This window comes from Mobula hypostoma, chromosome 16, assembly GCF_963921235.1.
Source record: "Mobula hypostoma chromosome 16, sMobHyp1.1, whole genome shotgun sequence".
NCBI classification, from domain to species: Eukaryota; Metazoa; Chordata; class Chondrichthyes; order Myliobatiformes; family Myliobatidae; genus Mobula; species Mobula hypostoma.
In genome coordinates, this window is record NC_086112.1 from 47,861,859 (window position 1) to 47,885,185 (window position 23,327).

Sequence of the window (23,327 nt, forward strand, 5' to 3'; positions counted from 1 at the left end):
CTAACTTACGGGTTTGTCACTTAATGCCAGAACTTTCCTCCTCCCAGCACATCGCCAACTGAAAATTTCTCCTCATATTTATGCAATAAAAACTACTCCCGAATGGCTTTAGTGCTACTATTTTAATATTAATTCAGAATTATAGTGAGATCTGAAGAGCTAGAGACTGACTGGGACTACCATGCTACAACAGAAGCATTAAAAAAAAAGTTACATTTACCATCTCCGATGAATTGACTGAAGAGAGACTGGGAATATTCTTACATTCGAATTTATGCTTTCTCAACACTTAGATTAAAAAACCCTTATCAGCAGGTGGTTGATTGTTTACATATCCATACTGACAGAAACAATTCCATTGTGCATGATAATATTTGAAATGATTATCAAACATCTGCTTGGTCAAAAACAGTAAAGTCCTTACAATCTCTTTAGTTGCAGTTTAGTGAAACAAAGGGGATTAATCAGAAAGCAATATAGCATTAAACTGCAGTTTCTTGGAATATACTTAACCGATGAATGGAACGGGCTGTGTGGTACATTATTGATCAAATCAAAATAAAGAATTTGCATCATTCAACATTTAACTTGCAATAACAGATTGTTCCAAAAAATGGAGCATATTCATTTTTACTGTTAACCTTCATACACAAAAAAAAACCATTACAAACAAGCTAAAATTAGAAATTAATGTAAAATGTGTAGAGGTAGTCCTGAATGCTTTATAAATTGATCTGAAAGAGACAAACAATAACATTTTTTTGTGATCAAACAGCCTTATAGCATTAGATTCCTTTCAACCACCATCTCATTGCATTCATAGAGCCACAGAACAAATCTACAACCTAAATGATATGGGAATCCAATAATCTCAATAGTGCTTTTTAAATCTGGTTTCTGCATTGCAAGCCAGTTCTGAATGATAGATTAAACCATCTCATTACTACCATTCCATGTAAGTACATCTTCACAATCCCATTCCAAGTATTAGTGATTATATACTTATAGAAATTGTACTTTAAATCTTTCACTCCTGTAAGCTGGAGGAAGTCTGCAGCAGGAAAAGGAAAAATTGTCATACTTATACATTTCTAAGTCTGAAATCTGAGCGACATTATGAGGATTGTTTCTGTGAAACCTAACATTGAACTTGGTTTTACAGTGCCTCAGCTAGCAATGCTTGATGGCCATAAAAATCTAGTGATACTGAACTGAGTAAACTGTGTTTTACACAATTCTGCTGGTTAAGCTTTTTTTTCACTGGGTGCTTATAAAAGGAAAGATTTCCATTCCCAGTTCTAACTTCATTAACTCTAATTAATACGGGGGAAAGATGGAGAATTTCATTTACATTCCCACTGCATGCTTTTAAGAATTCTACTCTCAGCTTGCTTTTATTGTTTTTTTTAGTTGATAAAAATACATGTCTAAAATTTATTGCAAGATAGAATAACAAAATGATTGATAATACTATCAGTACTCACCTGCTATGTATACTAGGTATCTTAGTAGGACACTGTAGATATTGCTTGAATCGAAGTTCAAAAGCTTGGCCTATGGTACTGATAACATCTTGAGCCAACCCATCGCAGCATTCCAATATATGGCATGCTTTAAAAACATTTAAATAACAGCAGTCACATTTCAGCTTATATGTGATTCCTCTTGAATTAACTTTAGCCGTCAAATTAAGCACAAGATTCATTCCACTAGCTGCAGGTAAATCAGTAGTGGCAAATTCACAGAAGTAAATTCATTGTATTCACTGCATGGCAGAGCAACACTGGAATTGTAATCTGACTGTTTCACTATGGATTCCACAAAATGGACACCTCGACACATGTATGTGGTCAAGATAGGAATTGGTAATGGTTTTGTTTTATTTCAATGAAGTGAGTTAAATGTTTTGTTGTTTTAGATGATGTAAGCAGGCTTAGCAACTTAAAGAGCAGGGTACTGTACGATAAAGAATTCTTTAATGCTTGTATTAATTAGACATTGAGGTTTTTTTCCCCTAAATCGCTACCCAGAAACAAAGTGATTTCAGAGCTATTTCCTTCACGTGGAGTACTAAAATAAAATTTCTACATGTTGCTTTGGTATCACTGTGCCTTGTATCAAACTGGGAGATGATATTAATTATTTAATAAAATCAATTCCATGCCCAAGTAACAGCACCACATGGAGCACTGATCTGGTAATTAAAAGTAAAGCCACAGGTCAGCTGACAGAAGTACTTCAACCATACTCTTTGGAGAAGCTTTTATTTTAATTGGCCTCTAAATCATACCTTTTATTTCATTTCTAGAAGAAGCCATGCAAGGAGAAATATTCATTAGCTATTTTATTTTCTTTTAGTGGAATAAATCTTTAACAGTAATAACTGAAGAAGGCCATTCAGTCTTTCAGGTTTGCTCTTCCATTCAGAACGAGCATGGCTGATCATCTATTTCATACCCTGTTCCTGGCTTCTCCCCATACTCCTTGATCATTTTGCCATCAAGAAATGTACCCACTGTCTTCCATTTTATATTTTATAACTTGGCCTCTGTTGCCTTCCATATCAGAGTCTTTCATAAGTTCACAACCCACAGGGGGAAGAAATTTCTCCAGATCTCAGTTCAAGCTTTGCTTTTCGATTTTCCATCCTCTCAGACCTTTCTCCCTGAATCTAATCTCTGTAGTCCTGTTAGCATTTTATGTTTCTTTGAGGACTTCTTTTGTGCTGTAGTGAATACAAATCTAACCACACCAATTTTTGCTCAAACGTTCAATCCAACCATCCCAGGAATCAGTCTAGTTAAGTTCTGTTACACTAACTCCATGACAAGAACAACCTTCCTCAGATAAGGAAATTAAAGCTGCACATAAAACCCCAGAACAGCTCTCGTTAAAACTCTGCAGTAGGTCATCCTGGCTCCTGTACTGAAATGAAGAGCAACCATTTTCTTTTTTGAATCCCCTATCACAATCTTTGTCTTACCCCCTTGTGCAGAGAGTAGATGACTCCTCAGCAAGTATAGCTGCTAAGAAGTCATCTCCTCCAGCAATACCCAAAGGAGCATGGCTACAGGACAGTACTATGCCACCTCTCTTTTTCTACGTTTGGCGGTGCCCAATATGTAATCCATACACACCTCACCATCATGGGTGCATCAGAATAAGCCCATCGACCATTCCAGGTACATCATGAAGGTAATTAGTCACTGCAATTGCAGATTCCTCCTGCCCACATAGAGCAGAAGCAGTATTCTACAGGCCAGTGTTCTCCTGCCACCTATTATAAATTAAATGTAATATTATTATGTCCTTATCTTACTCCACACTGCATTCTTCAGTGGGTTGCCGGCCTGGTGTACGTGGGGGAATCTAGAACATTTGTAGTCATCTCGCAATCCTATGTTCAGGTTCATGGGAGCCAATGATAGAGATACTTCACTCCATCATTAGAATGGGGCAATGTTGAATCAAAAGGACAGGAAGCCTTTAGGTACTATTTCTGAGACAGGTAAAGTAACTCTGTCTCAAGGAGCACCACATTTCAACTTTTAATCCGAAGAACTGGAGAAAGTAAATGACTTTGATAGACCATGTTCTTCATATATCAATTCCTTTTAATTTGGGGATGTAAAATGAAGGAAGTCCAGTAAAGCCAATCAACAATTTGATGTATTTCAGAAATATTTATGAAACCAACATAAGAACATAGAAATAGTAGGCCATCTGGCCCGTTGAGCCTGCTCCACCATTCAATAAGATCATGGCTGATCTGGCCATGGACTCAACTGCACCCACCTGCCTTTTCCCCATATCTCTTAATTCCCCTACTATACAGAAATCTATCCGACCTTGTCTTAAATATATTTACTGAGATAGCTTCCACTGCTTCATTGGCAGAGAATTCCACAAATCACCACCCTCTGGGAAAAGCATTTCCTCCTCATCTCCATTGTAGATCTACTCCCTTGAATCCTGAGGCTATGTTCCCTAGCTCTAGTTTCACCTACTAGTGGAAATGACTTTCTTGCCTCTATCTTATCTATCCCTCTCATAATTTTATATGTTCCTATAAGATCTCCTCTCATTCTACCAAATTCCAGTGGGTACAGTCCCAGGTGACTCAATCTCTCCTCATAGTCTAACCCCCTCATCTCTGGTATCAACCTGGTGAACCTCCTCTGCACTGCCTCCAAAGCTAGTATACCGTATCCTTCCTCAAGTAAGGAGACTAGAACTACATGCAGTACTCCTCGGGGGCATGTAGCCAAGTGGTTAAGGCATTGGACTAGCGAACTGAAGGTCATGAGTTCGAGCCCCAGCCACGGCAACGTGTTGTGTCCTTGAGCAAGGCAATTAATCACACATTCCTCTGCGACTACACCGGTGCCAAGCTGTACGGGTCCTAATGCCCTTCCCTTGGACAACGTTGGTGTCGTGGAGAGGGGAGACTTGCAGCATGGGCAACTGCTGGTCTTCCATACAACCTTGCCCAGGCCTGCACCCTGGAGAGTGAAGACTTTCCAGGCGCAGATCCATGGTCTTGCAAGACTAACGGATGCCTTTACTTTACTCCGGGTGCCGCCTCACCAGCACCCTGTACAGTTACAGCATAACCTCGCTGCTCTTAAATTCAATCCCTCTAGCAATGAAGGCCAACATTCCGTTTGCTTTCTTGATAGCCTGCTGCACCTGCAAACCAACCTTTTGTGATTCATGCACAAGCACTCCCAAGTCCCTCAGCACAGCAGCATGCTGCAAGATTTTACCATTTAAATAATAATCTGCTCTTCCATTCTTCCCTCCAAAGTGGATGACCTCACATTTACCAACATTGTACTCCATCTGCCAGACCCTTGCCCACTCATTTAACCTATCTATATCTCTCTGCAGACTCTCCGTATCTCTTGCACAATGTGCTTTTCCACTCAATTTAGCATCATCGGCAAACTTAGATACCCTACACTTGGTCCCCGCTTCCAGATCGTTAATGTATATTGTGAACAATTGTGGGCCCAGCACCGACCCCTGTGGCACACCGCTCACCACTGATTGCCAACCAGAGTAACACCCAAGTATCCCAACTCTCTGCTTTCTATTAGTTAACCAATCCTCTATCCATGATAACACATCACCCCCCAACTCTATGCATCCTTATCTTATGGATAAATCATTTATACAGCACCTTATCAAACGCCTTCTGGAAATCCAAGTAAATAATGTCTATCTGTTCCCTTTTATCCACTGCAGTCGTTATATCCTCAAAGAAACTCCAACAAGTTTGTCAGACAGGACCTGCCTTTGCTGAATCCATACTGTGCCTGCCTGATGGATCCATTTTTTTTCCAAATACCTCGCTATTTCTTTTTTAAATGATAGCTTTAAGCACTTCCCCAACTACAGATGTTAAACTAACTGGCCTATAGATACCTGCCTTTTGCCTACCTCCTTTTTTGAACAGTAGCATGACATTTGCCATCTTCCAATCCACCGGGACCTGCCCAGAGTCCAGAGAATGTTGGTAAATTATCACCAAAGCTTCTACTATAACTTCTGCCATTTGTTTCAGTATCCTAGGATGCATTCCATCAGGACCAGCGGACTTAGCTATCTTCAGGCCCACAAGTTTGCTCAGAAACCAAGGGGGGTTCTAAAAAAACAATTCATGAATATTAACACCCTCAAGAGTCATACAGCATGAAAACAGACCCTTTGACTAATCTCACCAATGTTAACCAAGATGCCTACCTGAGTTAGTTGCACCTGACAGCATTGGGCTCATATCTCTCAAAGTCATTTCCATCCATGCACCAATCCAAATGTCCAAACTTGTCCAAACTTGTAAATTATACCCGTCTCAGCCACTTCCTCTGGCAACTCATTCCATATACTCACCACTCTGTGAGAAAGCTGACCCTCTCAGATCACCTTTAAATCTTTCTGCTCTCACTTTAAGCCGATGCTCTCTAGTTTTACATTCCCCTACCCTGTGAGGGAATAGTTATGTGGCCCAACAACCTTTAACCTCTTTGCACTGAATCTAAATTTAAGCAAAGTTCTCTTCTATTTAAATAATTCCCAAATATTCCTCTAACACCCACTTTGATTGAGGTGATAGCAAGCACACATGCTTGGAGGCTTCTTTGGTATGATATCCAAGCAGCCAAGTATCATGGTCAAAACAGCAATGGAAGTAAAATACCATCAAAAGCCCAGTACTGATATTGATTGTACACTTACTTCAATCCTATAATATGTCCATAAGGAAGAAAGAATTAATTTAAGTAAAGAAGAGTTGTATTAAATTCTCTGTATATCTTGCCCTCTACATTATAAATCTATGCCTTCTGCAAAGTTGTAATAAATCTCAGCCTACAAATTGCCTTTGATAACATTAGCATAACTCTTCTGTGCACCTTCATTGTATTGTACTAGCCACTGTTCATATGCTGCCAATAACATCATTAAAATTTAAAAAGCAGACTGTCATAAGGATGCATGAAGCTCATGTACTGTTTTACTTCAAGCAGTCACTTCTAGGCTGTAGTTCTTAATGTTAAGGGAAGAATTTATAATGACTTGCATGTGAGTGCACTATTCAATACGGGTGTTGTAGCCATATGGTCCTTCAAATTATCCCTCAATTACCCACTCGGATATCACAGTTTTCAATAGGTGACAAACTGTCAGAAAGTGTCAAAATAAGATATGACAACTTTGTAATAAGATACCTCCATTCTGACAGGGAGGAAAGTTTCAAATATTTTTACTCTGAGAAAGAGCAAATTCATTCCAGCTACAATTTTTCAACAACAGATGCACATTTATTTAAGATACAGTTAAAAAAATCCATCCATAAATTTACAACCTTCTTGAAATTTAGCCCACCCACTTTCTTGTGGTATATTTAAGTGAAATTTGGTACTATGCTAACAAACATATTGCAATGTTATGATATATTAATGTTGTCATATATTTTAATAAGATTTCTCCAGTATAATATATATATCAAAACCATTAAATCCATTCTTCCTAAATGTCTTCAACTTTATCTTTTCGAGTGTATTCAAGACATATTTGTCACATTAATTTTAGTGCAATTCGTTCTAAAAAAAATCAGGGACTCACAGGGAATCAAAAGCAAATGAAAACATTAATTACCTCGACGGTTCACTGGGTCCTTTGCTACATATGCAACATAATCTGTGGTGTCCTGTTATGTAGAAAGAAGAAAAATAACTCAAAGGAATGACATACAGTAAAATTATAACAATGTAGTTCATTTTATTTACTGTAAAGTATATATTATACTGCATATTTAACCTTTATTTTTTCCCACTGTATTTTATATACTAAACTTTAAAGTAATTGATTTTTGTCACATGAGTTGCTGATTGGAATACAGTGTTAGCTTGTTATTACACACAATGAAGGGAAAGCAAGCTGCAATGTCAGACAGATTTGCAACCAGGGAGGAAAATTGACCATTATGGCAAAAATCTAACTGAAAGCCTTATCAATGGAACGAGGAAAAACATCTTCCTAAACCCCACCCATTTATCACCAGGACTGGTTATGAAGAGGCACTTACATAGAAAGCCTACCTGTTCTGTGATTCAGATGATATAGATAGTGCAAGAGAACCTGGTGAAGAGCATTAAAATACAAATGAAGTGGGGGAAGGTTCTTATAATAGGTTGGAATTTCAGACCGTTCACAGAGTGCCCATCTTGGCTGAAATAATATGTGGGAAAATTTGTGTGAAATAGTTTGGGAACGAGTAGTCTGGAGATTTCCAACATAGTCATTCTGGCCCAGTGACTACTACAGTCTGTTTTTGTGTTTTCATCTGTCCTTAGCTGGTTAGTTCCATTAGCTCCTGTGTTAACCAGCAGAGGCCCTGTGTAAGTACTTCTCTTTCCTGCCTCATAGCTGCAGCTTTTTACCATGAATTGTTAAACCTCAGAAAAAATACCATGCGTGGAATATACTACACTATTTCTAGGAAAAAAGGCATTTAATATTTAATATTTATGCTAAATATAGAGGGCAAATATAGCAATAAAATTGTGTGAATCTAATTATAATGAGCAATTAATAGATAAGTTCCCTTGAAAGTTCTTCACATTTCTAAATTATATCCATCCAGTAACAATCCACGAAAATTGACTCAAAGTAAATGTCCACTAAAATCTGCAGTTACGAATCGAGTCTTCCTCATTTGGGGAGAGATATGTTATAGGTCACATTTACAGACACGAAACCATTGAACCATAAAGGACAAAGTCAAGGAATTGATTGATCTACATATGTAAATATTCTATTAGATGATTATCCTCTCTCATGTTCCAGTAGACAAAAAGGCACAATTTACTGTTTTATATTTTTCTATTTCATTTTGCCTTCATCTTTCTAATTAAATATAATAATATAATGTCTAAGCTATAGTTATTAATTTATACCATCTGGTTCTGTGTTGATTTATTTCTCACTATTCTCCCTTTCTCCCAAATCATTGGAAAAATATTGATGCGTACATCTCCTTCAATGCTGACAAGATATCTCTCTCTATATATATGTATACTGTATACATTCAATCTTATTTCCAGTGATAATATATTCCTTCATGATTTGAAAATCTATTTAAACAGTTGGCTTTTTAGGAAATTTACTTTGTCATTAAACAAAGAAATGTCATGTTCACTATATTTTAATAGTGTGCAAACATTTTAACGGTACTGCTCTGTAAATCCCTAGATCTCACTCTAAATGTTAGTGGTTGTACATAATCTACACACTGCTGAATGAACAGATGTGGAAGCTAGCATACGTTTTGATTATGATAACCGTGGCAAATATGGTATTGCACAGAGACTTACTTATCTGATCTTTGAATGGTTTAGGTAAAACCTCATGCATTATGGTTAAGGTTAGAGTTGATTCAAGAGTTAATCAAATTATCGACAGCCAGCAACAGGGCATCAATCAGAATTCTTTGAAGCTGGACTCCTAGGTTGCTTTCTTCACAAACTTTAAAATTACCTACTTCAAAGGACTTTAACCCTGGATTTAGTCTATTACTAAAACAAAGTTGTAGATCATGTGTTCAACTGGGCAAATCTTTAAACTGTGTATAGGGTTTGCGATTTTCCATTTACCATCACTATCAAATGTGGATTTAGAAGCATATTCTCCATTGCATGATAAATAGTCTCATGATCTTATGGTAGAAATAATGTTTGCCTTGCGTGTTCTATCCTGTTGGTCTAGTACAAATAAGGAAACTGATTCCTAGCATCCAGTAGAGGGACAGCCAATAAACCACTATTACTTCTAATATTGTTGAGGAATTTCTGGCTGTCTAATACAGAAGGAAGTTTCAGTTCCTGATTAGCTAGTGAAGAATGTAATTCAATTTCTACATGCAGGAGAAATGCCTCTCAGTTATGTGATCATTCAGGAACCAGGTAAGTATTATTTTTATCTGCAATTTAATGGAAGTGGGAAGATGCATTCATTTATCTTGTTAGTGTCAGTGGACTGTTTTGTTTGATATCATGCCTGAAATCAAAGTTACTGTTCAAATCAGCTTGCTTATGTATTCTACAACAGAACTGTGGCTACATGTAAAAAATATTGTATACAGCTTCAAAAATTATGACCAACAATCCCCCCCACCCATCCTTAAAGGAGGTTTATTCCATGGAACATGATTAAAGTCCATACTTTTTTCAGAATATTATTGAATTTAAAGCAGATCTCTAACAACAAATCTAATTGATGCAAGATGATATTCTTTTTGATAGATATTTTAAAGAATAAACATTCTTATTTAAGCATTTATCAGAATGAATTTGGCTTAAAACAATGGCAAATGTATAACATAGAGCACTTCAATTAGAACAAAATGAAAGGATAAACACAAGAGATTCTGCAGATGCTGGAAACCCAGAATGACACAGACAAATTGATGAAGGAACTCAGCAGGTCAGGAAGCATCTATGGAAAGGAATAAGCAGTCAACACATCAGAGAACAAGCCTTCGCTTCCTCCACCATTGATGCCGTCATCACCTGCGTCTCCTCCATTTTCCAGATGTCTGCCTTCACCCCATTTTCCTGCCATCTTAAGAGGGATATTGTTCCTCTTGTCCTTACCTATCACCCCATGAGTTTCCATATCCAACACATCATTTTCCCTGACTTGCACTATCCTCAACAAAATCCTACCACCTTTACACATCTTTACAAATTGGACTCTGTGCTTTGCTCTCTTCATGACTCCCTTGTCCATTCATCCCACCCCAAGCAGAACAGGTGCTTCACCTGCCCAATCACCTCCTCCCTCACCTCCATTCAGGGCCCTAAACAGGTGAGGGAACACTGCACCTGTGAATCTACTGTATTCAGTGCTCCCAGTGCAGCCCCCTCTACATCAGTGAGACCCGACATAGAACAGGAGACCACTTTGAAGAACACCTTTGGTCCATCCGCAATAAGCAGGATTTCCCAGTGGCCAGCCATTTTTAATTCTAATCCCCATTCCCATTCCAACCAGTCGTTCTATGGCCTTCTCTACTGCCGTGATGAGGCCACTCTCACGTCGGAGGAGCAACACCTCATATTCCATCAGGATAGTCTCCAACCTAATGGCATGAACATAGAATTCTCTAGTTTTCCAGTAATTTTTCCTCCCTCCCCCTTACCTGCATTCCCTACTCCTCATCTGCTTATCACCTCCCGCTGGTGCCAATCCTCCTTCCTTTTCACTCATGATCCACCCTCCTCTCCTATCAGATTCCCTCTTTTTCTGTCCTTTACCATTTCCACTTATCACCTTCCAGCTTCTCACTTCATCTCCCCTCCCCCACCCTCCTACCTTCCACCTCACCTGGCTTCACCTATCACCTTCCAGCTTGTACTCCTTTCCTCTCTTCCCCACCTCCTTACTCTGGTTTCTTCCCCCTTCCTTTCCAGTCCTGAATAATGGTCTTGGTCTGAAATGGTATCTGTTTATTCCTTTCCGTAGATGCTGCCTGACCTGCTGAATTCTTCCAGTGTTTTGCATGTGTTACAAAAGGAAAGGATTTACTTTTACAAGTAAGGTGCTTGTAAGGAAAAAGTTCAATACTAGAAAACATTGAAAGCTTATTGAATAAGAAACAAGGACTGTCAGGATTATCACTTCTTCTTAACATGATAAGATATAAATCTTTGTTTATGCTGTCACCGAAATCAAGTAATGCCTTACCGGATCGCCCCCAGAAGCAAAGGAAATGGACTGCATATGATGATTTGCTATAATCTGTTGGATCAGGACCAAAAACACAAACCATTAATCTCCATTTAGAGAGACTATAAAGCAGGGCAACATAAAGAAGACCAGCCTGGTAAAAGTTATGAATCAGGAATAGTTGAAGGTACCCACAAAGTAATTATTATCATATAATATCATCAATCATACTCTCATTATTTGTTATTGGAAAGAATAGTTAGCTGAAAAAAAATTCAGGAAAGTGCTTTCAAAGAGCTGAAGAGAAGCAATTGTGTGTGGTGTTGAGTCATATTTTTCAGTTAGTGACATCTCTACAAAACATCTCATTGAGTTCCTCACAGATGTCTGCCTTTCCATTCTCCCAATCTTTCTTCTACATCTACAACAAAGCACCATCGTAGCTAACCCATAACTAATGCAGTGGTAAGCTTTTACTGCTAAAAAGAAAGTGAAAGAAAAGGAATTTCAATTTCATTTCACCAATTAATTCTCTCACTATAAAACTAGTGTCCTCACTGAAACAAATTTTTGCATGCAGCATGTTCTATGTTCTATTCCAGTTACATATTCCCTTCTGACTTCATAGAAGTACATTGGCAAGGGGCAGAGTTTTAAACAGTAAAGCTGAAGTTCTGATTTCCTCACTTGTGTGTTTTTAACTCCACAGCATTAATCTTTTCAAAAGGTCAGAAACATGCCTTTAAGGTGCCACAACTGTCCTGAGTGGCTTTGTGTCATGTAAGTGGCAGTGTTTTGGAAGATGAACTGATGAACCTCCAGCTGGCCGGGACTAGTAATATCAACTGTGACCTCCTGTGTGCAACCCCACAGAGGTAGAACTGGAAAAACTAGAAACAGTAAAGGAAATACGTACATAGTTGCTTAATAAAAAGGAATTTTAAATTATGAGATTATGCGGGAGAGTGTGACATTGTGGTTCATGTGAATCAAATCCCGGCATTCAAAATGACGTTCCATTTGCCTAATTGTCTTGCACCTGGTTGTATTGGTTACAGCTGAAATTCAAAGAGTAAAGTGAGATGGGAGTGACACCTTCCACGACATTAATTTAAGTGGCCTGAAAATTAGGATCCCTTACAAGCATGCAATCCTCTCATCCCAAGCTTGCTTTATGTGCCTAGGCCATCCAATGGTCCCAAGAACAGTAATATCCAAATAGTCTGCCTTCATCCATGTGCTTACCGATCCTGTCTTCACCCATTATCCAGCAAAACTGAGCACATTTTTTATTGAACCTACAATCAAGGATGCATGCTTGGCACAGTGCCCTACTCTCTGAATCTACTCCTGAGTGTGTGACTAAAGACAGCTCAAATGCCAACTTTAAATTCACAGACGACGCCACTGTTGGTAAAATTCCAGCGAGCAATGAGGGGGTGTACAGGAGTGACAACGACCAGTTGATTAAGTGGCATTTCACCACCAACCTTGCACTCAACATCTGCAAGACAGAGGAGTTAATTGTTGAAGGGAAGTTGAGGGACAGCATCTTGAAGTTCCTGGATGCCAACATTTCAGAAAATCTGTCCTGGGCCCAACACATTGATGAATACACAAAGGTGGCACTCAAGCGGCTTTACTTCTTCAGGAGTTTGAAGAGATTTGTTGCGTGTGCAAATTTCTATAGATGTATGCTAGTTGCCATTCTATTATGTTGCTGCACAGCCTGGTATGAGGGTTCCATTGCACAGGACCACAAGAGGCTGCAAAGGTTTGTAGACTCAGCCAGTTCCATCATAGGCACAACACTCCCCACCATTGAGGCAATGCCTCAGAAAGTCAGCATCCATCACCACGTGGGTACCCACACCATGTGGGACATGCTTCTGTCAGGAAGGAGCTACGGGAGCCTGAAGATCCTCACTCAATGACACAGGAACAGCTTCTTCCCCATTGTGATTAGATTTCTGAATAGTCCATAAATCATGAACAATACTTCATTTTTCCCTTTATGTATTCAGACATCAAATTACTACAAATTGAAAAATAAATAAGTAGAACAAAAATATACTACTGTTGGTACAAAACAACAAATTTCAGACAGTAATAATAAAACTGAATATGATTCTGATTCTGAAGCCAACCAAAAATAATCATCTACTTGTGGACAGCACTCAGGGTCAAATTGGAAACCTTGATGCGAATGATGAATTTCACTGCAGGTTTCAATGTACATGTGACAAATAAAGCTCATTTTTCGTTCTTCCTCTTTCTTTAAACACATAGAGTATCTGCAAACTAAAACTCTTGACACCAAAAACATACCTTCAAAATTCAGGTATTAAGCCTGTTTTTTGGTTGCCAAGTGACCTCATTAATCATATGCTAATATACAGCTACAGTCATGGCTGTACATTATACTCAGCTTTCAAAGTTCAGCATCACTAAATTCAGTGGAACCAAGTTTCAGTCTAATATCATCCCATTTCCAGAAATGTGTCTTTACGACAAGTAACTGAGGATAAATTTATAGTCTTGGTGGACAGGAAACATATCCCCTTTCAAAACTGGAAAAATACCATATTGGTATTTATTGGTAAAATATTGGTGTGAGCGACAACAAGAAAAATCAGCTTCCAAGGTTTATGATTGAAAAAAGCATTTGCCCCTTTATAATTTCAACAGGAGCTGGGCCATGTTGATGAAAATACAAATGCTGAAAAGATGAAATGCAGACAGAAAATGGTGAAAACACTCAGGTAAGCACTATGGAAAGAAAAAAAAGGGTTGATGTTTCAGGTTGAAAACCCTTTGCCAGAACTGAGAAAGTGAGAAAACAAGTTAGTTGTAGAAAGATAGGGAAAGATGAATAAGTGAAAGAGTGATGCCAAGTTGTTGAGTGAATAAACTCTTATCTGGTTATTTGAATTGGGGATAACTTAGGGATAAACTGTTGAAGTTATTTTTAATTTCACAGGAACATGCATTAACTGACAAGAAAAAGACACTTTTTTTCTGCTGTACTTTGATTTAGCAATCCCAACAACAGTTCATTAAAGGTTAGAGCACAAAATGAGGTAATTCAACTAACCAAGAATCTACCAGCTTACTTGTACCTTTTACCTCTCATTCTGCAACCATATAAGCCATGGAGCTCCAAGTACATAGCCAAGCTCTTTTAAACTGCAGCAAAGTTTTCTGCTCTATCACTCTTTCAAAAAGTCAGTTATGGACTGCTCTCTCTGCTAGAGTAAATGTATTTCCTCAATTCTCCCACTCATTTCAAATTTAAAGCTCTGGTTTTTGATCTCTCTGGTCAGGGAGAGAGATCCTTCTTTTCCATTTTGCCTGGGCCCTCATCATTTACATGCCTCAATTAAGCCTTCCCTCTCTGCCTTCTCCATTTTAAAGAAAATAGATCAAGGCTAACCAATCAAAAATTCTCCATTCATGAAACCATTCTCAAAAAGCTTCTCTGTATTTTTTTCAAATGCAGCATATCCTTTCTGTAATTAGATTGGTGATGCTGAGGAATTAACATTTTATTGACCACGAGGGGCATCTGGTTAAAATGTGAATCAATCATAATTCAGATTTTCTTATAAAATGACACAAAACTTCACTAGAATATGATTCAGATGGTCTTTAATTTCTCCCTTCTACCACTCCATAACAACAACAATGAAATTTAAAGGGAGAAAGAAAAGATTCAGGTGAAATCAATAAATCATCAAAGACCAAAGGGGCAGAGGTCTTGCTGACTTTAAAGGCAAGGTCTCTCTTTCATTTTTGTGGCAGATGACCCTTGGAGCAATCAACAGCGGAAGGCGATTTGTGCTTGTGAAGGGTAAGGAGTAATTTGAAGGTTAGCTGGGAAGAAGGTCAGCAAAGTGTTGAATTTGGTGAGGTTTGCTGTCAGGTACAAAACATCTTTGCCTTCAACTATACAGCAAGCAACTGCAAAACTATACAGCAACTGCAAAAACCAGGAGGAGCAGCAGAAGAAGGAAGAAGACGCAAGAGGAGGTTTCCAAGATTCACGTTCTCTTGCTGAGCAGTCAATGAACATTCCTTCCAATTGCGGTACCAGCAAACATACAACAAATTGTCTATTAACCTACAGTGTCTACCCTCTGTCTCTGTCTATCATAGACTCCACCCAGCAATGTAATAAAAACAAAATTCAACAGAAAATAAACATATCAAATCAACTTTAAAAATCAGTCCACCAATATTAGGCAGTAATGTCAGCCAATAACCCTTTATGCTAGTTCCTGGTTCTCTTTGTCTTTGTCTGTTCTATTGTTTACTACCAATGCCATCATAGAGGCTAGAGCACAGCCGATGGGACTCTGCTGACTTTAAGTGAGGGACACTGCAGGTGGCCTCAGAGCTGGAACTCTGGCAGTTCTGTGTCAGGAAAGTTCAGTTTTTAGCTGTATCACCTTGGCATGACCAGCAATGGTGCTGGACAACAATAAAGCCACTAGAACTGCAGCCAAAGTCATATTATAACTGATATTATTCTAGAAAGAGGATATGTGTTCCACAAAACGGAGATCCAAAGGAAGAATCACAGCTATCATAGAGGTCGGCTGAAGGACAGATTGCCAAACTGCTTTGACTCCCTGGATCCCCCTTTGAAACCTTATAACTATAGCTAGAATAGTAGCAGTTTTCACTAGAAGTCTAGAAGTCTATTCTTCAACTTCATCGACATTGGATACCTGTCTGTCTGTCTAGGAACCATATCCGATGCAGACTTTGGTGACCATGGTTTTCCATATAGATCTATCCTTCGTTTTTTGGATGACTTCCATTTCCTCGATGTGTAGCCACCTGGCTGTGCTTTTGATGTACATAAGCCAAGGTCTTCCTCTAGGTTTGCTCCCCTCAATCTTTCCAGAGAGAATGAGTTTTTCTAGTTCATCTTTCTGCATGATGTGTCCTAGGAATCTGAGTTGTCTTTCTCTTATTGTTGGTATGAGTGATCAAACTGCTTGGGCTCTTCTGAGAACTTCTTCATTTGATGTGTGTGTGGTCCATGATATTTTTAACATTCTCCTATAGAACCATAATTCAGCTGCTCCTACTGTCTTTTCCATTGCTGAAGAAATGATCCAGCATTCACTTCCATTTTTCTCTAATTCTGTGATTCTAATGGAGTATTCAACCACCAGTTATTACAAATAGATTGGGTCCATAAATGCTCACAAGTTCTGTACTGGAAAACTTGGGTTCTAACCTCAACATAAAGACCTGTGCAGGATTGGTGCTGGTCTCTTCCCTGCTCCTCGACATTGCTGGAGATGAACCTGTTGACAAACAACTAATGCTCCGGTAGGCAAATGAGATCAATTTGGGTGGGAAAAAAGGTTAACCCCATAACTATGTCCTATAAACCTACAATTACAAAACTTCCTTAAAAAAATCTAAGGGTTTCCACTAAAGCTAATTACCAATACCTGAGCAGATGCACCAGGAGAGAAAAACACTCATGATTGCAGTGTTTTATTTGAAAAGAACCTAAGTATTATTGCAAAAAAAGTGATCATGATTGATTTAATAAAACAGTATAGCACTCACCTGAATCACTCTACGTGATTGGAGTTTATTGAGCATATTGTCCGCAAAGTGGATTATTGCAGTCAATAGTGGTTTTCTCTCCCTTGGTGTAACTGTGGGTTCCAGTCCTTATTTCACAGGTCATGAAATCCAAATGAAACACAGGGGCTACACCTGTCTTTCATCCCATGAAGGCTGCTCACTATATTGAAATACCTCTTTTCTCACTCAAGGGATCATTTATAGTGATTTCGTCTATCTGACTGAAACAGTCAACCTTTAAGTGAGAAAGAAATGTAAAGATGCATGTTTAACATAATGTAAGTGAGCACACTGTTCAATTCATGTGGTGTCTTCAAGTCTCTGGGCTACCTAGTGATCATGTCTTCACCTAATCAGTAATCCATCGTGTCTACATCGAGGAAAACCCTAACTGGAGTTCAGGTTCAGGGGAAAGTACTTAGAATTCTACCTCTGAAAGAATCAGGGTCAAGAAGTTACGACTCACTCAGAATGAGTCAATGCTAAAACATGGATTCCTTTATTTTTAAAAATTATTTATGAATTATCAATATAACAGCATTGACTCTTTTGGGTACATGTCGTTAAGTTATGATGCTATTTGTCATTACAAATGCACACTCTATATAGGGAAATACATTGCACCAAAATAATTTCATGCATTTTGTCTAACATATTTGATCCAAAAACATTTGTTTAACACTGTTCTCCCAGAACACATCCTTTTGTAAGTTGAGGAGTGGCAACAACAAACAGACGGAAAGCTCACAGACACTGATGACCTGATAACAACGTGCCTGACAACTCCTTCCCTTCACCCCGTTCCAGATCCATCTGCTTGTTGCAGAGGAACACCAAAATCTTTCTTGAACTTGTGCAGAATGAACAAATAAGTGTAATAATGAATGAAGGATCAGAATTATACAGATAAAAACCAACGCATCAAAGACCTCAGCCTCCCAATCATCATCACTGGATGTTTCATTGAGGTGGTCAGACTGGAATGACTTAAAATGGTTTAATGAACTGAAATATCAGACATTTTACATCAAAGGAAAATTACTAGTTGCATAATGGCATGGATGGATAACACCTGCTTATCTTAGTGAAATCCTTCCAATTTTGCTTGAACAGCACAATTACTTCTACACTGCCCTATAGGTCTCAGCCTATCCTCGCTCCAAAGGCTGTAGCCAGACCTCATGAAATCAGTTCCCTTTCTGATGGGTGGACTGCAGGATACGCTAACCTGCAACACACCTCTCCCATAAAATGAGAGAGAACCCTTCCAGTCACAAAGAAACACCAGACTGAGGGGGAGACACGACCATAAACCATGGCTCGGCCAAGGACAGTGAAGATAATAAAGGGCATTTTACCATGCTTTCTTTCTTAACAGCATTGAGTGTCCCCTCTTAACACGTCTGCTTGTCTCCTGGTCACAATGGATAGCTCTGGAACTGGAAAATCCTTCTAACAACTGCAGCAGTTCAGTCTACTGATATGGTAGTGGATCATGAGAGAGAGAGAGAGAGAACATTGCCTGAACATCAGTAGAAGAATAGTTGACGATATCCACAGAGGTGATGACATTTTCAAGATCCACAATGCCACCGGAGCTAACCTTGTACTGGGAAGATAACAAACTCAATGTCTCCTGTGGGCTATTTCATAAAGCTGCCATCAATACTTCCAGAGCTACACTAATACTGATTATTAAGATATCCTTGCCAACTGTATGGTCTTTGACAGCAACATTATGATTGTTAGTCCTTTTCTCCTGAAAAGCAGTTGCCTATTTTAGGGTGATAACAATCCGTTTTAAGGAGGTATCTCTTCTTGAAGAAAACAGCTCCCAAGAGACAGCAAGCTGGACTCCCATTGAAGGTCAGATCTCCCTGAAGCACAAAGAATTTGGCTAAGCTCTACCTGTGGCTATGCATACACAGAAAGCTGATGGATTAGCTGCTGGACAGTCAGTGCTAGTTAACACTGAAGTCTGCCTTTTGAGAGATTGAAGAAAGACTTCACCCATGAATCTTGATATTTCTCACATGATGTCAGACGCCAAATACTAACACATGCACCTGCATCAGCCTTTTCAGCTATGCATTCCTAACTTAGCCCTCATCCAAGTCCTCTGAAGCAGAACTGACTAACACCTTTGCCTCCACGGAGATGGCCCAAGAGTTTCCCTAAACATCTGGCTTAACCAGAGCCCATTAATGTCAAACAAATGTCTATTTATTATGTGTGCACCTCAAATTTAGCATGTCCAACCCTCATCCCCCCAATCCAATGGCACTGGTATCTGATGCTACTAGATGGTGTCACGTATAATAATGAGATATCCTCCATCGCTGTGGAATCTTTTTCCTACACGTGATGAGGATATGTGTACTAGTCAGCTGCCTAAGATGCTGCAATAATAGACACAGAGAGGAGTGCTGGTACATTGCACCGTTAACAGAGTGCCCAGGAAACAAGCAGATACGCAAAGACAGAACCCTGATTATTAGTAAAGAAGGAAGCATGTCAAAGCTCCTCTAGGTACATTGACACCTTCTTCACCCACAGCATCCTCAGCTGTAGCACGCATGATGACCTGTGTCACCACAAAGCCTGGATAAAGGCAGCATCTCTCTTTCAGCCTGGTGTGTCTTGGGATTGGAAGAATCCGTCTGATTTTCTTGGAGAGGCAGCAGTTGCAAGATACTTTATCCTGCAAGAGAGATGGGAAAGCCAAGCTCGAGCTTGCAGGATTTTCATGGTTAAATTGTGACTGTACAGATATGTGATTTAAGTTGTGTGAGAGGGTGAAAGGGATTAAGGGGTAAGGAGTATAGGAAAGCAGCTGGAGAAATAGTAGCTGTGGAGATCTACAAGTGTGTCGGTACATTCTTCCTAAAGTGTGAGGGAGCATACAGTGCAACCTCGTCTGGTTCAAGTTTCCATTTCTGAGGGATTGCTTTGAGTGTCAGAGTGCTAACCTTGACATATCTGGTGAGGTCATGGAACTTTATCTTCCCAATCTCTTGTCCTTCAAATCATTGCAGAAAGTTATTTTATCAGACAATTCCTGCCATCTCCTTTCTCATCTTGGCTGCTCCACTCAGTCTCATTCACACAACCATGAAGGTCCATGATTGCAAACCTTGCAGTTCACTTCAAATGACCCAGCAGCAAATGTACTTCCAGTATTTATGTCCCTTGGTAGAAAGGTGTTTTTTATAGGCTGAAGACTATGCATCAGATAATACTGGAATAGATTGCCCAGTGGTTGGATTTAAGCCATTTAGTATCCTGAACCACACATCCACAAGAGACAAGAAGTGTGCACACACAAAACACAACACAATTTTAGATTAATTGTGATCCAATTCTGCACCCAACTTGGCAGACATGAATAGGTGCTGGAAAACTGTATGACTCAAATTTGGTGCTCTAATAGTTGGAAATTTTGTCCTGTGGTGGAGTTATACATAACCATAGGTGTTCATATATATAGGGCAAGAGGAGTTCTGAAAGAGAATGGTTTTCACCCAAAAAATGATTGGGATTCAAATGCAGTGCTTGAGTGTCTAGAGGAGGTAGGTACTCTTACAATATTCATAGGTATCTAGACAAGCATTTGAATTGCTGCATGGAAGGCAATGCACCAAATGCTGGTAACTAGGATTAGTATAGATGGGTACTTCATGGTCATAGTCAACTGTTGGGTCTGTTTCTGTGCTGTATGTTTCTATAACTCTATTTAGATATAATCTAATTTCTGTGCATATGTGCTTCAAAGTATTTTCAAAAAAAATCCATTACCTGATGAAACCAAGATGCTCAACAGCCCTGACTATATTGTAACAGAACATTTTTTCATTGATTCAAATATTACATACATTTTTATAGATTTACGTGGGGAATGGATTCCAGCACACTTAATTGTTTAAGGAATTCAGTTACTGTGACTTACAGAGGTCCAAATTGTGCTGGACATAATATCTTTCAACATGGCCAGCAATACTTTGGGAAAAGTCACATAATTCCATGAAAAGAATTTTCAGATTTATTATAGAACTTGAGTAATAAGCACCAGATCCCCCACAATTAGAAGACTAAAGATTAGATGACACACATTCAAAATAATTTAATGTGTCACTTGTGGACCAGCAGTCAATTTTCTGGTCCAAACCTTAAATTATCATTTCTCTCCATACTTGCTACTTGACTATCTAAGCCTTTCTAGCAATTACTGCTCTGTTTGTCCACCTTAGCAAACTACTTTAGACAGAAATATATCTTTCACAGTCCACTTTCCAATTGCAAACTGTAATTTAGGCAAGTATTATCCACCACAAGTGCCCCTTCAATAGGAGTACAATTTCAGATGGTCACACCATTTTCTCAAGACATTAAGACTGTTACAGCACCAGAAATTTCACATATCAAATAACTCCATGAAACCAATTGCACATTGAATTCTTAAAAATGGTAGTAAAGTTGCTAATTTGTTTGAACTAGAACATGAATTTTTTACAATGTCAATTGATAAGATTTGACTATTAAGTTGCTAGATACTGAGACACAAGAGAGATTGCAATGCTAAAGATCTGGATCAACACAAAAATTGCTGGAGGAACCTAACAGGTCAGGCAGCATTTATGGATGAAAATGGACAGTCGACATTTCGGACCAAGCTCTTTCCTCAGTATTGTGTATTTACATAGCCAGATATTATTATGCTGATTTAACATTAACATACTAGTACAAAACCGGATCAATCCTGCCTACCTGCTTTGTGTCAGGCGTCATAAGGTTAAGGCTGCTAGTTGAAATATTGAGGGTGATGTTCATTCCAGCAAACTGCAAATTACTCTTACCAAGTATACTAGACAATGCTTTACTTGGTGGCTGTTAAGGCAAATCATACCACAAAAAAAAACATGAGCCAAATCATTACTGACGTGGATATACTTAAAGAAGTAACTTTCAATTGCATACATAATATTTTATTCTAAATTGCAGTAATTTATTTAATTTCTGCTCTTCAAATACATCGATGGATTAAAATTTATTTTCATTATTCTGAGAATTAGTAAAACATAAAATGAACTATACATTTTCTCAGGATGCATGGATTGCTAACAAGGCTGGCATTTATTATTCGTTCCTAGTTGCACTTGAGGAGATGATGGGAAACATTCCTCTTGAAATGCGGAGTTTGTAAACAAAGGAGATTTTATAATTCTGGAAATCTGGAAGCTCCAGAACTTTGGTCCAATATATAACACTGGAAATTGGGTGGCCCAGTTATTGCTTCCAAGTATTTGCTATTCTTGTCTTCCAGTTAAAGGCTGCACCCTTAGGAGGTGTGATAGATATGCATCTTGTAAAGAGTGGACACTGCTATCAGAGGATGGTGAAGGGAGCAAGTCAAACTATCGCACATTGATTCAGACTGTTTTTTTTCCTTATTGTTCTGTCGCACAGAGTATAAACATCCTTTTCAGCAGGGGCATGTAAATAATTGTTCTCACATATTGTACTAGCTCCTAAGTGCAAGTGAGAATTTGGTGGACGGTGGTTGGGGGGGGGGAATCGTTAGAAAGTTTCATTAAAAAGGTAAAGATGGATTTCCAAGTTCAATAACTTGTGAAAGGATCTAGTGGTAGTTATAATTCCAGGATCTCACACTCCTAGCGGGAATGATGACAACAATGTTGTAGACCTACATTCTAAGCTATGCAGTCCATGAGGGCACTCTTCCTGTGGAAAGCAAAAGATCACGGAATTAACAGTCAGAACTGATGAGTTGGTCTGTCACATGTTGAAAAGACTGCAGAATTAGCTTCCCTTATGACCAAAGCAAATAGAAAAGGGAAAAAATAGCGGATACCTTTTTCTTTCGGAAAGCCCCTTTAGTGCCTGGTACAGCTTCACACACTCTACTGATAGCTTCCCTGAAAAAGAGGAGCATTATGATAAGGAAAGATTCACAGGACAAACCAAACCTGCCACAGGCAATGCAATGTATTAACTAAATGCTCTCTTTCATTGTGCCATTGACTATGCAATAGGGGATGTTTCTGAGTTTATGGATATTATTACAATAATGATAAAGATCATGTCATTTTGCCTCATGGGTTTATTCTAACGATCTCCACAGTTCTTACAAAACGGACGTTATTTGCATACAGCATCACAGGTAGTGCAAAGACCATTTCCCTCGCCAGGAGAGAATAAAACGAGACTCATCATCTGATTATGTACAGATTTCATAAGACTGTGGCTAACTTATCAAAACACTGCATATGAAAAGATACTGAATCGATTTCTGACAATATTACCATTTACATTCCTGAAACATTCTGAACGATAGGCAGCATGCGTTGAGTGAACAGCAAGTTAACATTTTAGAGAGGCACTTTCATCAACTTAATTTAACTAAAGATAGCAAGTAAAAGAGAAAATTCGGAATCATATGGGAATGCAGGAGGCTATTGAGATTTTAAAAA

General features: G+C 38.7%; 1 protein-coding gene across 1 annotated transcript in view; it reads right to left on the bottom strand.

The window, feature by feature from the left end:
- The window catches only part of LOC134357385 (SHC-transforming protein 3-like), a 157,244-nt gene that overhangs the window by 51,377 nt on the left and 82,540 nt on the right, over positions 1-23,327 (bottom strand). The window contains exons 3-7 of the mRNA XM_063068903.1: positions 22,709-22,772; positions 21,604-21,723; positions 11,248-11,301; positions 7,159-7,210; positions 1,485-1,611 (exon numbers count right to left, since the gene is read on the bottom strand). Coding sequence (XP_062924973.1) covers positions 1,485-1,611; positions 7,159-7,210; positions 11,248-11,301; positions 21,604-21,723; positions 22,709-22,772 — 417 coding nt within the window. The remainder of the gene's footprint in view (positions 1-1,484; positions 1,612-7,158; positions 7,211-11,247; positions 11,302-21,603; positions 21,724-22,708; positions 22,773-23,327) is intronic.